The 14,774-nt window shown below is 35.9% G+C and overlaps 1 protein-coding gene across 3 annotated transcripts in view; it reads right to left on the bottom strand.

Moving 5' to 3' along the window:
* cnk (connector enhancer of ksr) overlaps positions 1 to 14,774 on the bottom strand; it is a 75,611-nt gene that overhangs the window by 38,913 nt on the left and 21,924 nt on the right. For all 3 annotated transcript variants that reach the window (XM_067125829.1, XM_067125830.1, XM_067125831.1), the window contains 4 exons: positions 10,221 to 10,438; positions 9,124 to 9,234; positions 6,362 to 6,551; positions 2,020 to 2,770 (listed from right to left, as the gene is read on the bottom strand). In XM_067125829.1, the coding sequence (XP_066981930.1) occupies positions 2,020 to 2,770; positions 6,362 to 6,551; positions 9,124 to 9,234; positions 10,221 to 10,438 (1,270 nt within the window). The remainder of the gene's footprint in view (positions 1 to 2,019; positions 2,771 to 6,361; positions 6,552 to 9,123; positions 9,235 to 10,220; positions 10,439 to 14,774) is intronic.

Here is a 14,774-nt window from a genome sequence, read left to right as displayed (position 1 = left end):
TCCTATTTCCCCTGGCATTATACCACTGACTTGCTAAGTTTCACAAAATAAATTTGTCATAATTTTTGGGGTACTTCTAATTCTAAAATATAAATAAACTGCAGCTTACCTTAATGTTTCTGGCACACTGTAATATAGAGAAATAAACAGCCAACTCTAACCTTTTCAATTTCATTTAGATAAATAATTGCAGCTGTGGGAAGTGCCATGTAAATTTTTGCTTATCCCAACAGCTACTGGATTTTACAACTCAAAGTGTCACAATAGTTTTCATTACAACTGACCATCGCACTTAATCTGTCCTCCAAAACTCTAAGAGTGTAATTCTTGTAACTATACTAAATGAATACAACTTTATAATGTGATTAGCATTTGTCATTAATTTCTGAAAGGGCTGTTATCAAAATTTTGGTATGAAAATTCATTTTATTGCTTAAAAAGAAGAGAATCATGGTTCTGTTGTTTTCTAGCTTTGAACTTTAAAAAGACAACAGTCATAAATGGCAACTGAAGTTGCGAAAATTCTTTTCAAGCCCCAATGTCTCTACCTGACAAAATGACTCTTTGAAGATCTCAAGTTTAGAATATCTCTCCCTTCTCTAAATCTGCCATTTTACCAATATAGACCACTATTTTAGGGAATAATGCATTCAAATAAGCAATACCAGCTGTTTAAATGGAAGCGCACCATGTCTGGGGAATTACAAGTTTTTAACCCTGAAACTCAAGAGTTTTACAAATTTACTACAATTTATCTCCAAATTTCTCTCTACCACATTTAAGCCTTCAAACAAATTTCTGTAAAAAAAATATGCCCCATGACCTCTGTAGTTATGATGCCAATTTATATGTATTAATAATCAATCTGGTGTGGCATACAGCAGATGGTGCCAAAGGGTTTTTGCCATGTCCCTACAGCCCCAACTGCATTACTTTCTGCCTTGTGCTATTCATCTTATCCTATGGCCTTTTGCCATCTGGCTATTCAACTTCCTTAATTTTGCCTTACTCCAATTTTCACCTTGCAATTCAGAACATTCAGTGGTCTCTGGTCTCAAACGGCTATACACCACAAATACTGTACTGTAATAGTGACAGCAATCTGCTGCTTTCAAAGGACTACCTAATAACTGCCCTATTATTACCTAAAAATACTAGCAGTATTCAACTCAAGAATGATTAACCAACCTCTACAGTATATTATTATAATTCTTTTTCCACTAATAGTGGAATGTGAACCACTGGCTGAAAGACGTTTCCTCCATGTGTAAAAAAAAACAGACACTGAATCTAATTATATAAACAGAAATGTCCTTAAAGTTTTCACCAGAGAAAATCCGTCAAAAGCTCAACTTGAAGCATTTATTCTAGCCTCTATTATTACAGTGACTATACAGTAATACAATTTGAAATACAACATGTCAAACCTGACAATTTGTTTGGTTCAAGAAAATCTTAAAATATAATTCAAGCAACATATCTAGGCATTTCCAGTTTTGTTCCTTGCACAGAATGTAAAACTTAAAGCAAGGCAAATAACTTTCTTTCAATCGACAGTTTAGTCGACACAATTGGCTAAACTGGAGAAGGAAATATAGTTAGAAAAAATGTATTTTCTTATTTTGTGACCAGTATGCACTTCGCAATATAGTTTTCTGAGCTTGAAGTAATTTCACATATCTAGCAAAACCAAGTAAAACAATGATTCTCCTCTCTAACAGTAGGACAGAGGCTACGACTAGCACAAAAAGTACTACTACTGATAAAATCAAAGTACCTTTCCAAAATATTTTTGACTATCTTAAAACTTCAGTCCCATAAGCGTAAAGAGAAATTATTATTGAAAATAATGAGTTAGTTACTATACAATTAGTATAGCTCTGCTTCAACTTGGCAGACAAAATTTACTTACCAAACTTAAACAGCATTAATGTACGGCTTATCAAAACATGCTAAAAGAAAAGCTTTGTGCATACTAAAAACCCAAACCACACACCAACCAAAACAATGAGTACTTACTTAAAGATGATTTTGGATCATAAGAGTTGAAAAACTTTGAAGAAGCTGTAGTACTAGTGGAGGTAGAGGATGATGATGAAGAGGAAGGTGATGCATGAGCAGGCGGCGACTTGTCTGATGTTTTCATTGGAGAAATGACTGGAATGGATCCTTCATCTTCCATATCATATGCTGGTGTGCTGTGGCTTTTGTCCAACTTCGGTCTGTCCTCAGAAACACGTCTTACCTTGCCGTGCCCATCAGTAGTTGGTTCGGGCCCCTGACACAGCCTTGAAGATTTATCAACTGTGGCTAACTGGGACAATGGCACAGAAGGTGGGTGAGATTTGGTGGGAACTGATGATCCCTGAGAACTTTTCTCATTTTTCAAGGTGTGATGAGAGATTGTTACAGAACTGCCTTGGTCTTGCCCTCCTACAGCAGGGTGGGAAGTAGGCTTTCTTGGAGGTAATGGAATAATGTTAACCACTCTTTTCTCTGTTAATTTACATTCTGAACCAATCTCTCTTCCTGGAATATTCTCAGAGGACTGTAACCTTTCTTCACCTTCAGTATCATGTCTGTCTTCCTTCAAAATATTATCAATGCTTCTGCGACCTAAACCTCTCTTATCTTCTGTACCAATACATGTGTGAGGACGTGTTATTCGGTGATCACTTCCATTGGCACCTCGAAGAAGGTCAGGATCTGAAGGCATAGAATCTGGAAATCCTCGAAGGGCTCCACGACTCAACCTAACATCTTGAAGTAGCTGGAATTGAAAAAAAACTTTTTAAGAAAAGAAATATTAAAATAACTGCCATGCCCAACTGTGACAAACCTATCATTTCTACTCCTGCAAGCAGAATTTATTAGTATCAGTAAAACCTGAGTTGATTTGTTACTTATATCAGGCAACATTGGAAAAAGCACCTATGATACATATGGAGGAGATTTTGAATATTGCATGCATGATGATATTCATGGATGGAATGCTTTGGGCAGTTAAATGGGAAGATCAAGCTATAAATGAAGACGATGCTGTTAGATTGGTGTCCAGAAGGTTCAAAAATTTGAGGAGATCTAAAAGACTGAGATGGTCTAGCCATGCAATAAGAAGGGAGGCAGTTAGTTAAAATAGTAGTAGCCATGCAAATGACAAGATGAAAACTAGCAGGAAGCACCAGAAAATCAAGGCAATATATAGACTTAGACCCAACGGTGATTCAGGCAGAAAGTGCACTAGGGGAAGATGAAAGAAGTACAGTACTACAGTGAAGAGGAAACATCTCTCTTTACACATATATTAGCATAAAGGGAAAACCTGACAAAAAACTTTATGACAAAGATTAGTACAGCCACAATAACAGTTAAAATAATATACAACTTTCAATACACTGGGAACCTTTTTCACCTATAAACTTGGTACTCTCTGATTCTTAATATGCAGCTCAGTGACATATGCTAATAAAAAAAGAATACAGGATAGTCCCCTGACAAGAAATATTTTTAAAAATTCTTTGTACTGGTAAATTAATAAAAGAAGACAACCCATGTCTATGCTCTAAGGGGCACTACCACAAGGCAAAGCACTGTATATTTCCGTGTATAAGACGACCTTTAAATCATAAAATTCACCCCTAAATATTGGGAGTTGTCTTATACTGCCATTGTAAAAATCAAACCTTGAATTCTAAGTGATATTTATTAGTAGGCTAGCTTCGGCCTCGATGCGATAACCACCGACATACATGAAAAGATTCACATTATGAAATAAAGTGATAATAAAGGTAATAAAACCATTTTTACCTTATATAATATTGGCATATCTTCATAATAAACAGCCTATTCAAAGAATAATTCCATAACAATGAAATCAACTTTTATCTATGCAAGGTCAGCCAGCTGACAAAATGTAAATATCGAGTTATGGTTGCATGCACAGCAACCTTTATCTTTTGGTAACGTAGTGTACTTACGGTAATAACAACATTTAGGATAACATTATATTCATTTTTCATAAAAAATTTAGGCTGTTTGTAACTGTTTAGAACAATTCAGTCATATGAACAATTATTATGTACTATAATTATCATACTGTTGTTAGGGGTTGCTTATAACCGGCAATGAAACGTAAACAATACAATGGTTTCCCCTATAGGTGATGCGTGTCGGAAAAACATGATATGGAATCGACTTTGTCATTTCATTTACCGTTTATACTAATTAACGCGCGATCTCACACATCGTGTGACCCCAAATCTTTACCCATAAAAAATTATTTTATCATGTATCTTGTGTATCATGCGAGTTCCTTTTTTGAGAGACCAGATTATCATGGACTAACCTCTTTTACTCAATCTCTTCATCCCATCTTCTAGTTAATAAAGTTAAAAATGTAAAAGCAAATGATAAAAGTACTGTATCGTTAGTTACGTTATACTCGTTGAGTAAACGAGTGCAGCCATAAACAACTGAATGAGAAACAACTGTTTTGCTATGAACATGGTCTAGGCCATGGCTATGAACAATCAAATCGGATAAAACCAGCTGTTTTGCTTGCATTTCAACCATCGTACAATAGTAAACAATTACTATGGTTATGTTACAAATGACATTTGATAGAATAGGACTGATATATATTTTACATTATACCTTTATTTGCTATGGAGAAAAAACCACAAGGAAATATACTGCTAAATTTAAGCTGCAAGTTGTAGCTGAAGCTAAGAAAACAAACAATGTTCAAGCGCTGACTATAAATTATCAAGAATTGGCAACATGAACGACACTCCTAAACATTGATATGCCATCAAACTCGACCGTAAACAATATTGAAGAAAAAAGTATTTTAATCAAAACTACTGGGCATGAAAGAACACATTTTACTGTTGTTTTAACGTGTATGGCAAATGGGACGAAATCTTCCCCCATGGTTATCTTTAAACGGAAATTGAACTAATGCTGAAACAAAAATTCCCAGAGGGTATTGTTGTCCACGTTCACAAAAACCTAAACAATGCAAGTGGCGCATGATCGCTATGTTTGTATTTTATAAAACAATCAGTAATATGCAAATACATACAATATTACTGGATACAGTGAAGTAATGTATAACTTGTTCAAAGATCCATGGAAAAGATGTATATTCGTTATGTTTGTAGTGTATTTTATAATAGGATGCCAATATGTGAATATTACACACACTAATTTCATATTTCGTGTATGATGCGACCCCCTTAAAATTAGCTTCAAAATTAGGTCTCCAAAAGTCGCATGGTACTCAAGTATATACGGTACATAGAATTTCCAAGGATACAGTAAGTATAACAGCACTTGTAATAACATCATCTTTACATAACCAGTATTTCATAAGATATCTGTTGTTGCAAATGCTAGCCTATACACAGATGGATTTGTGATTTTGCAGTCATCTTATACTACAGACATGAGATAAAGTCATGAAAATTTGTCATAATTTTTTACCTCGTCTTATCTAAAGGTTGTCTTATACATGAAAATATACAGTAATTATCAAATTAGTGCTCAATGCAGATAGCTTCCAACTTATGACCTGCTAAAGTTTCCAGGCATCACATGTAAACTGGAACAGACAAATGTCTATGGAGTACATATTAAGCATTTTGATGCAGGATGACATTTTTTCGTATGGACTCAAGTGAAAAAGTGTGTTCATCAACTCTTTTCAAAAGTGTTTTTGAAGAAAATATTTACTAAGACTGGCTTAGATGTTCCTAGCCATTGGCCCACACTATTTAAATTTAATCAATTCAAAAACCTCAGTCACACAGCCTTCCCTTTATGGTGTAACCAGAAAATAATTTCATGTAAAAATCCAAAATTTTTAAACATTTCACAAGTAATTAACACCAACTTAATTCATTAATTAAAAAGTATATTTCAGATATTTTCAAAACAAAAATCTGCAGTCACTACCATGCCTAAACAAAGCAATGAAATGAATGCCATGGGAAAATTCAATATGCCAGCTATAACTAGATTCACTCAACAAAAGAAACATAAAAGCACATCAATAGTGATTAAATGAAAAACAGGTACAAATGAAAAGATGAATGGATAATGAAGGCACAATCACAACCTTGATGAAGATAAGCCTATGAAAAGTAGCATGACTGATGTTAAGTTTAACACAACAGTGAAAATGAAGTGAGTAATAAAAGCAAGACTGGACATGAACTGTAGCAGTTTTTCAGTCTTGAATGATACAAGTCATAGTGTAAGGTATTTCCTCATCCACAGAAATAAGGAAGTATATGATAAATGGTTTTGTGACAAACATTACTACATAATTAATTTGAAAATAAAACCAGCTCTCTCTCACCTGATCTATACTAAATGTAGGTCGGGCTGTAGCACCAGGAATAGTAGCACGACGCTGAACTGGTGCCCGAGGTTTTGGGTGGTACAATCGAACACTTAAAGGAGACGAGCCACAAAACTCACTATCTGACAGGAAAGCATCGTCCTCCAAATCAGATTCATCGGAATCACTCCCTGATGTGTTAGTTATACTGGTGGAATGAAAAATAAGTTTCAGAAAAAAATATTTTCTTATTAAAAAGAAATCTTTCACCTGAAAAGAAAAAAACAGTAAATGAAACATGAAAAGGCTAATCATCTGATTAATTGTAAAACCTGTTTTTAATTCAAATCCATCAGTTCATGTGTCTAATCCCACAGTCAGCAGACCCTGGACACGCGTAAGGACAACCACCCCCACTGCCACATAATACACAGCATGCTGTAGTATTGTACTTGCACTAGACCATCTTTTACAATTGATGTAGGTAAGAATGTTGCATTATGTAGGCAACTGCGAGCCCTATGTTGATGCTCTGCAAGCAAGTTATTCATCAAGGGGTAGTTGAGAAGGGGCTTTTGAAGAAAAATCATGCCGAGGGGCTAAGTGATACAACATATAATCTTGACCAACAATAAGCATCTGAACTGGGTGCACTGCGCTCATTAAATTACAAAGTATACTGTACAACTAAAGTAATTATGTTGCTAAGCATGCTACACATTACCAATTACGGGTGAGGAAAATAATATGCAATCAACACAGAGCCCCTGAACCTGGTGTGGTAAATGTTAAATATGCAATCCGCATCGGGCTTTGTTGCTGTTCATACTCCTCATGAGAATTCATGTAATCAATTCTGCAGACCTGAGTGAGACAACATTTGGCATGCCAAATGTTTTCAATTTCAAAAAGTGCTGCATATTGCACTGCACTTTCATCATGTAATCCACCATGGGCCATGTGCCATTTATTAAGCAAAGAATGGTAAGCATGAGGAACCTTGTAGCCAACAGCAAGATGTTGTTAGACACACAACTTATTGCAGAAGACATGTGGGGCACACTGTATGAGCAGGAGGATGAAAATCAATCAAACATTCAATCAATCTCTCTCTCTCTCTACACAAAGTCATAGCTAATGAGTGTGTCATGCGGCACTGCTCATTCAGCACTACTCAGGGTATAGACTAAAAACAATACAAGAACACGTAATGCACACTGCACAAAGAGGAATCCTGATGTAATCCAAAGTACCCTGACACACACACAGGTGAAAGGTGAGCATCAGTTGGGCACTCCAGCTGAGTGGTAAGTGCATCATTAACCTCAGTGAAGTGATACAAACTAGTCGACACTCCCTTCAGAACAGTGATATGATCCCTTTCATCATCACAGGAAAGAATTCTTTGATTAGCAGCAAAAGATTGATGATGACCCCTGCAATGACTACTGCCAGCAAGCTAACTGCTTTAGAATCCAGCATTTGAAGAAGCAAGGGTATACATTTAGTGCCAGATGCACAAGTAGAAATGAACATCAGCACAAACGGAGAAATGTTTACAGCCCTTAGGTAAAGGAGGGATTGCATCATCCAACAACTCCTCTATAAGTTAAAATGAGCTCTAATCCATCTCCCTAATGGGATTAAGCAAGGATATCTTTCTTTTTGTTTCCACTGCCTCAATTTACCCGTTTAATGATGGCCTCGACAACAGTAACCCTACAATGAAAGACCTCAGAATCCACCTTACATAATAAAATAACAGAGCTACAGAACATGAATATAAAAAGGCACAGGACTTCAAAAAACAAACTGGATGCAGTTGACATCAACATATTAAGCACCAATGCTATTAATAAAGATCACAAAATGAACACTTATACTACAGTAGTAGTATAATGTGCTAACATAATATCTATAATAAATATAGTAAGGCCATTGCCAAAATGGTCATAATGTTGTAATAGCAAAAACATACAGAAACATCTAAAACTAATAAATCTTGTAAAATAAGGCAGTAACTTTGCATTCACATTATCTGCTATACAGCAATACTCAGACCCACTAATGAGAACGATAAAATTACAACAGCGAAGCAAAACAAGATAACTGAACTTACCACAAAATACCTACTTACCAAACCTGTATTCAATAAAGTGCATTAACTATAGTACCCCCATAATCAGATATTGTTACACACAATGAGAGAACTAAAGTCCAAATAGAGAATTCACCAAATTCCCCCCACCCCCAAAAATACCTTCTCTAAGAGAAATCACTGGTAGCAATAAACAGTGCGTCATGAAAAAAAAACTTTCATACTCTGCTATGATAATAGCACTTCTAAGCAAAACAAGAATATGCATGATATCTAGGAATTTCGGAGAATTATGCACAAACCATTGAGATAAATACTGAAATCTCTACTGAAATAAGGATGAAATAAAAAATATATTTACATATGAGCTCAAAATTACCAATTTTTGGAAGCAAATGCAGAAATTTCCTATTGCTTGATGTAACTACTCTTTTTCCACAAAAGGCACTGCCCACAAGTGTACTTGGCCATATGATGGTGGTAGTTCCTTTTGCATGTTCTTTAGATGTTGACCACAAGAATTAGACAAACTTAAATTGGGGGGGGGTTCAACAAATGGGAGCTAGAAGCATACATGTGCCACATACTAAAAGATTATATTGGCTATGGTAATTCTGGCCACATTTTTACTGAGGAATGGACTAACTACTAGGTTGTGAGCTTGCAGACTACGCTGACTTACCTTGAGGGTTCTGTTTGTGGTGAAGGTGTCGCTACTGCAGGAGGTGGTGTTGATGATTTTGGGCGAGGTTCAGGTTCACTCTCCAGTGTCACTGGCTCTTTTTCAACATGCCTGAAAGTATACATTATTACAGTATAATTAAGGTCACTAAAATCACTGAGACATTAAGTTAAAATTAAATAGAATTTGGGAATGACTGAGTTTGAGACTTCACAGAACAATCCTTTTTACAAAACCATAACCACCTACAAACTGCAGTACTTTACAATTCCCTTTAGTAAAAAGAAGTCCTCTTTATACTGTTTATCGAATATGATTCTCATTAATTTAGCAGGGCTAGATACAAACTGAATTCCACAATTTATCGAATATGATTCTCATTAATTTAGCAGGGCTAGATACAAACTGAATTCCACAATTTATTTAAATATTTACCACTGTTTATTTAAATAATTAATATTTCAGCTTTTTTTATATACTTGCCATCAATTCTGTCTGTAAAGTACTTGATTCTTGCTCCTGTTTTCTGTATTGTCTTTTGAAAAATAGCCTGCATTTTACTTTGTAAAAGCCTGCTAGTCAAGTCTATGGCAACTAGGCTTGTACCATAAGAATATACACATATTACAGTGATCATAATATTAATAATAAAATGAAAATCACTAAAAATCTAGGGTTTGTGTATTCCAGTACTATATACACAAAAATTTCTTCGACTTGGTGACCCCAAATAAGTTTTTGTCAAATCGTACACTTTGAAAGATCTATTGTATATTAATTTTGGATAATCATTCCCAATAAACCACTGGTGCTTAAAGTTACCATCACAGAACTGCTTAAACTAATAAGTATCACGAATCTTTACACAATTAAGAGGACTTATAGCTGCCCAAACTTAGTTTACACAATCTTGCTCAAATTTTTCAAACCTCTTAAAAGAACCAAAGCTTCTGTTCAAACTCTAAAACTGTCAAGGAATATGACTTAGTGGTCCAATATTACCAATTTATAACAACAATACCTTTACAGCATCTCTTCACCAGTCATATAAAAAACTTAAAAATTTTTAAAGTAAAAGAGTTTAAGTGCTTACTCACCTTGTCAATGGTAGGTTTGGAATACTATGAAGATCATAGCGGTTTGAAGCCCCAACATAACTAGCCCAGGGAGAATAAGTGCGTTTTTTACTAGGAAGACGAAAAGGTTTGAAGTATATTTGAGTATTTGCATGTCGGGGTGGCTTCTTGATAGTCAAAATTACCTCTACTGGTGATTCCTGCATTATAGCCAAAACCTTGTGAAGATTCCAGCCAACCTGCAAATTTAAATTCAAAGCTCACATCTGAATTGCCTCCAAAAAATCTAAATTCAGCTGATATGTTTCAACTCTCAATGTACTCTTCATGGCACACAGTAGACAATACAGTAATAAAGGTTCTTTACACTTGTGGGTGTAATCAAGTCTCCACTTGTGAGAAATGAAGATGCCATCAGTCTCAATCAAGACATGAACCAGATCAGTGAATTTTTTATTGTTATTAAAATAGTTTAACCAGACCACTAAGCTGACTGTCAGCTCTCATAGGGATGGCCTGAAGGATTTGAATGAAATGCCAGGCCTAGGCCAGAGGCCAAGCACTGGGACCAAATAGGTCATTCAGTATAGTGATGAACGAGTAAAAATGATATTAAAAACAGTACAACGGCATGCGCTCCCATACTGGAACATACTCACACAATAAATGCATTTATACTGTATTTACGTTTCCATATATATTCACTAAAAAGATATAATAAAATTCAGAAGAAGTTATTTTAAAATTTTGTTTTAAAATTCATCAGATACCCTAAGGGTTTTCGTATTTTTATTATTTACTTATATTTTTATATTTTAATAATTAAATCACAGTGCCTCATGAACATTAAAATCGGTATTACTGAAAATGTAAAAGATTCTGCCAAAAGTTCATTCATTGATCTAATGCCAAAATCTGATAATCATTGCGGATTATATTTTGGACATTCACACAATACGTGCTTGACCGTTATCATCACTTTGCACTCTGGGCATTCACGTGGAGGGCCATGTGGACTGTTCATTAAGTGTCCATGTGTGAAATGAGTATGGCCTATTCGAAGACGTGTCAGAATTACTTGAGCGTGTCTCTCTCTCTCTCTCTCTCTCTCTCTCTCTCTCTCTCTCTCTCTCTCTGATATGATGAACTCCAATTTCCAACATAGGATTTTATCTGTTTCAATTTATTACTTTCTCGTTCTGCATTCCATATATTCTGCCATTTTTTTACAATGATTGTTTTATATACCTTATAGTCACTATAGGGATGTTTACATTTGCCCTTGTCATGTGGACTGCTTCTTTAGCTGCTTTATCAACCTCTTCATTTCTTTTAATCCCTACATGGGCAGGGATCCAACATAATTCAATATTTTTTCCATTATTACACAACTTGTGGAGTGAAAACTTAATTTGTTGTACAATATTATTTTTTGGATTGTAACTCTGAATGGCTTCTATAGTGCTTCTGGAGTTGTTATATATCACAAAATTATTAAATGAAACTTCTTTAATTATTTTTATGGCTGATGCTACTGCACATAACTCAGCTGTAAATACTGAAGCATTGTCTGGTAGAGAGAACTGATACGTTTTGTCTTGGGATACTGCAGCATATCCCACTCCGTACTGTGACTTACATCCATCGGTGTATATGGTGTAATGTGGACCTTTTCAGATTATATGTTCTACTGTACTTTGTCTATGAATAACTTTTTGATAAATATTTTAAGTGTGTAGAAATTCTCATTTTATTCATTGTCCAAGGAGGAGGTAATTTTACCATTAAAGGTAATTGTATATTCATACTCAGCAACTCAAACAATCTTCTAACTCTTAATTGGTTGGGAAAGGAGGTGGATGATTGTTTATAAATACATCTCTTAATCCAAATAATTTTTTGGTTGGAGAATCATTTGTCTGAATTCTCAGAGCACTCTTCATTAGAGAGAGTTCACCACATTCAACTTGTAAAGATGACTTTGGTGATGATCTAAAGGCTCCTGAACATAATCTACAGTCTTCATTATGAACTGGGTCTGATGTTTTCAGCATTGCCTCTGATGCTGAGCCATATATTTCACTTCCATAATCTTTGATAGACAGCACTGTTGCTTTATACAGTGCAGTAAGGGTATGTCTATTGGCTCCCCAAGTAGTGTTTGATAGTTTTTTAATTAGATTTAATGCTCTATTACATTTTGATTTCATGTATGTTATGTGGGCTTTCCAGTTAAGGAGTGGGTATCAGATACTAAGCCAAAAAATTTTGCTGTTTGGCTAATTGGTATACTATGGTTTCTGATTTTTAAATCTTTTTCTCCACCTTTTTTCCACTTTTTATTTTTATAATAAAATATTATTGCTCAAGTTTTAGCCATGGAAAATTTAAAGCCTACAGATGAGGCCCATTCATGTTTTTATTGTGCTTTTATTAATGATTCGTTCTGCATGTTTTATTCGAGATGCTGAATAATCTATGGCAAAATCGTCCATATAAAAGTTCCTTTTAATTCCAACTGGTAGATTTTTACTGATGTGGTGTAGGTGGATGGGACTCTGCTAAATGAGTCTGAAGCTTCAACTATTCTAGGTGTAACTTTTGACTCGCAGGTTACTTTTGAGAAACATCTAATGAACGTTTCAGCAAATGCTGCACAAAAGTTAGGTATTACAGTATTTGTAAGGCCTCATACATTTATAACAGCAACAAAATCACTGCAACCTTCTTTTAGGCCACCTGTCCTTCCTTAACTAAAATACTGTTCTCCTGTGTGGATGTCTGCTTCTGCCAGAGATTTATCTCTTTTAGCTATAGTGGTTCACAGTGGTAGGTTTCTGTTTCAAAATATTAGCAGTTATGGCTTGGACCATCAATGGATGGTCTCTGTATGACAATTTTTCATAAGCTGCATTTTAACAGAAGTCTTTCACATTCACAATTGATCCCTAATCCCCTTTTCCTGTTGAGAGCCACCAGATTCGCTAAACAGCAGCACCAACATGAAGTAAAGGTGCCTCACGGTCGAACTTCTCAGTTTCAGAGGTCCTTTATTCCTCACACCATTGGACTATGAACAGCCTCCCTGATGTCGTGCAATTGGAACTTCAGAAGTTCAAGTGAAGATGCAATGTATTACTACCCTAATACAATTCTCCTTGTATTTTAATAATTTACTTATACATTTTTATTTCCTTATTTGGAAACATGATATTTTAATGATAAAATAAGGTTTGTTCATACTTACCTGGCAGATATATATATAGCTGTATTCTCCGAAGGTCCGACAGAATTTCAAATTGAAGACGGCATACGAGTGGCCGGTCAGGTGGTTAGTACCCATTCCTGTCCGCTGGGAGGCGGGTATCAGGAACCATTCCCATTTTCTATTCAGATTTTCATAGTGCCGTTGTCTCCTGAGGGGAGGAGGGTGGGAAACCATCCAGAATATATATCTGCCAGCTAAGTATGAACAAACCTTATTTTATCATTAAAATATCATTTTGTTCATGAAAAATGGTTCCTGTCAGATATATATATAGCTGAATCGCACCATTGAGGTGGGCAGAGACAGCATAGGATTGAGAAACAAAACAATGTAGATGATTACACATCTTGGTTCCTTACCTTTTAGCATAGCTGACTTCGTGATTACTGTCACCCAAGTCTGCGTCTGCTTTACTGGAGTTTCCAACGAGGTAGAGACCTATATGGTTGGAGAGTTCCAGATGATCTGTCAACGGGACGTGACCACTATGTGACCAGATCATAGCCCTCAAGAAGGAAGCAAAGAGACAAAAATAACCACCTGGCCTACCAAACATCGTGACTAGTTAAAAACTAAGGAAAAGGAAGACTGCCCCCACAGTCTACCCCACAACCATAAAAACACAACCAAAAATTTTTTAAAAACTATTCCTAACCATACATTACAGGATAGGATGGGTACTGCCTCCTTCTCCCAAGATCGTACCAGCCGAAACGTAAGGTCCCAATGAACAGCAAGACTCATACACTGTTCTTACGTCCTTTAGGTAATGAGAGGCGAACACAGAATGACTTCTCCAATAGGTGGCATTCATAATATCGTTCAGAGCCATGTTCTTTTGAAAGGCTACTGACGTTGCAACAGCCCGAACCTCATGCGCCTTAACTTTCAAAAGTTCGAAGTCACTCTCCTGACAACTTTTATGCGCTTCTTGAATGGTGGACCTCAAGAAGAAAGCCAGCGCATTCTTTGACATGGGGACGTCAGGTCTTCTCACCGAGCACCATAACCTATCCAAAAGACCTCTTGACTCTTTCAGTCTTGTCCAAGTAGAACTTTAGAGCCAGAACAGGGCATAGCAATCTTTCTGGTTCCTGACCCAGAATACCCGTCCAAACCTTTCAATTCAAAGGACTTGGGCCAGGGGTGAGACGGGTTCTCATTCTTGGCAAGAAACACTTAGTTGAAGAGAGCACACCGCATCGTATCCTTTAAAACCAATTAACTTAGATATTGCATGAATCTCACTGATTCTCTTTGCAGTAGCGAGCAACTAAAAATAACGTCTTCTTTGTTACGTCCCTCAA

The sequence above is a fragment of the Macrobrachium rosenbergii genome, chromosome 23, assembly GCF_040412425.1.
Source record: "Macrobrachium rosenbergii isolate ZJJX-2024 chromosome 23, ASM4041242v1, whole genome shotgun sequence".
Taxonomy (NCBI): Eukaryota; Metazoa; Arthropoda; class Malacostraca; order Decapoda; family Palaemonidae; genus Macrobrachium; species Macrobrachium rosenbergii.
This window is presented reverse-complemented; position numbering and strand designations above follow the sequence as displayed.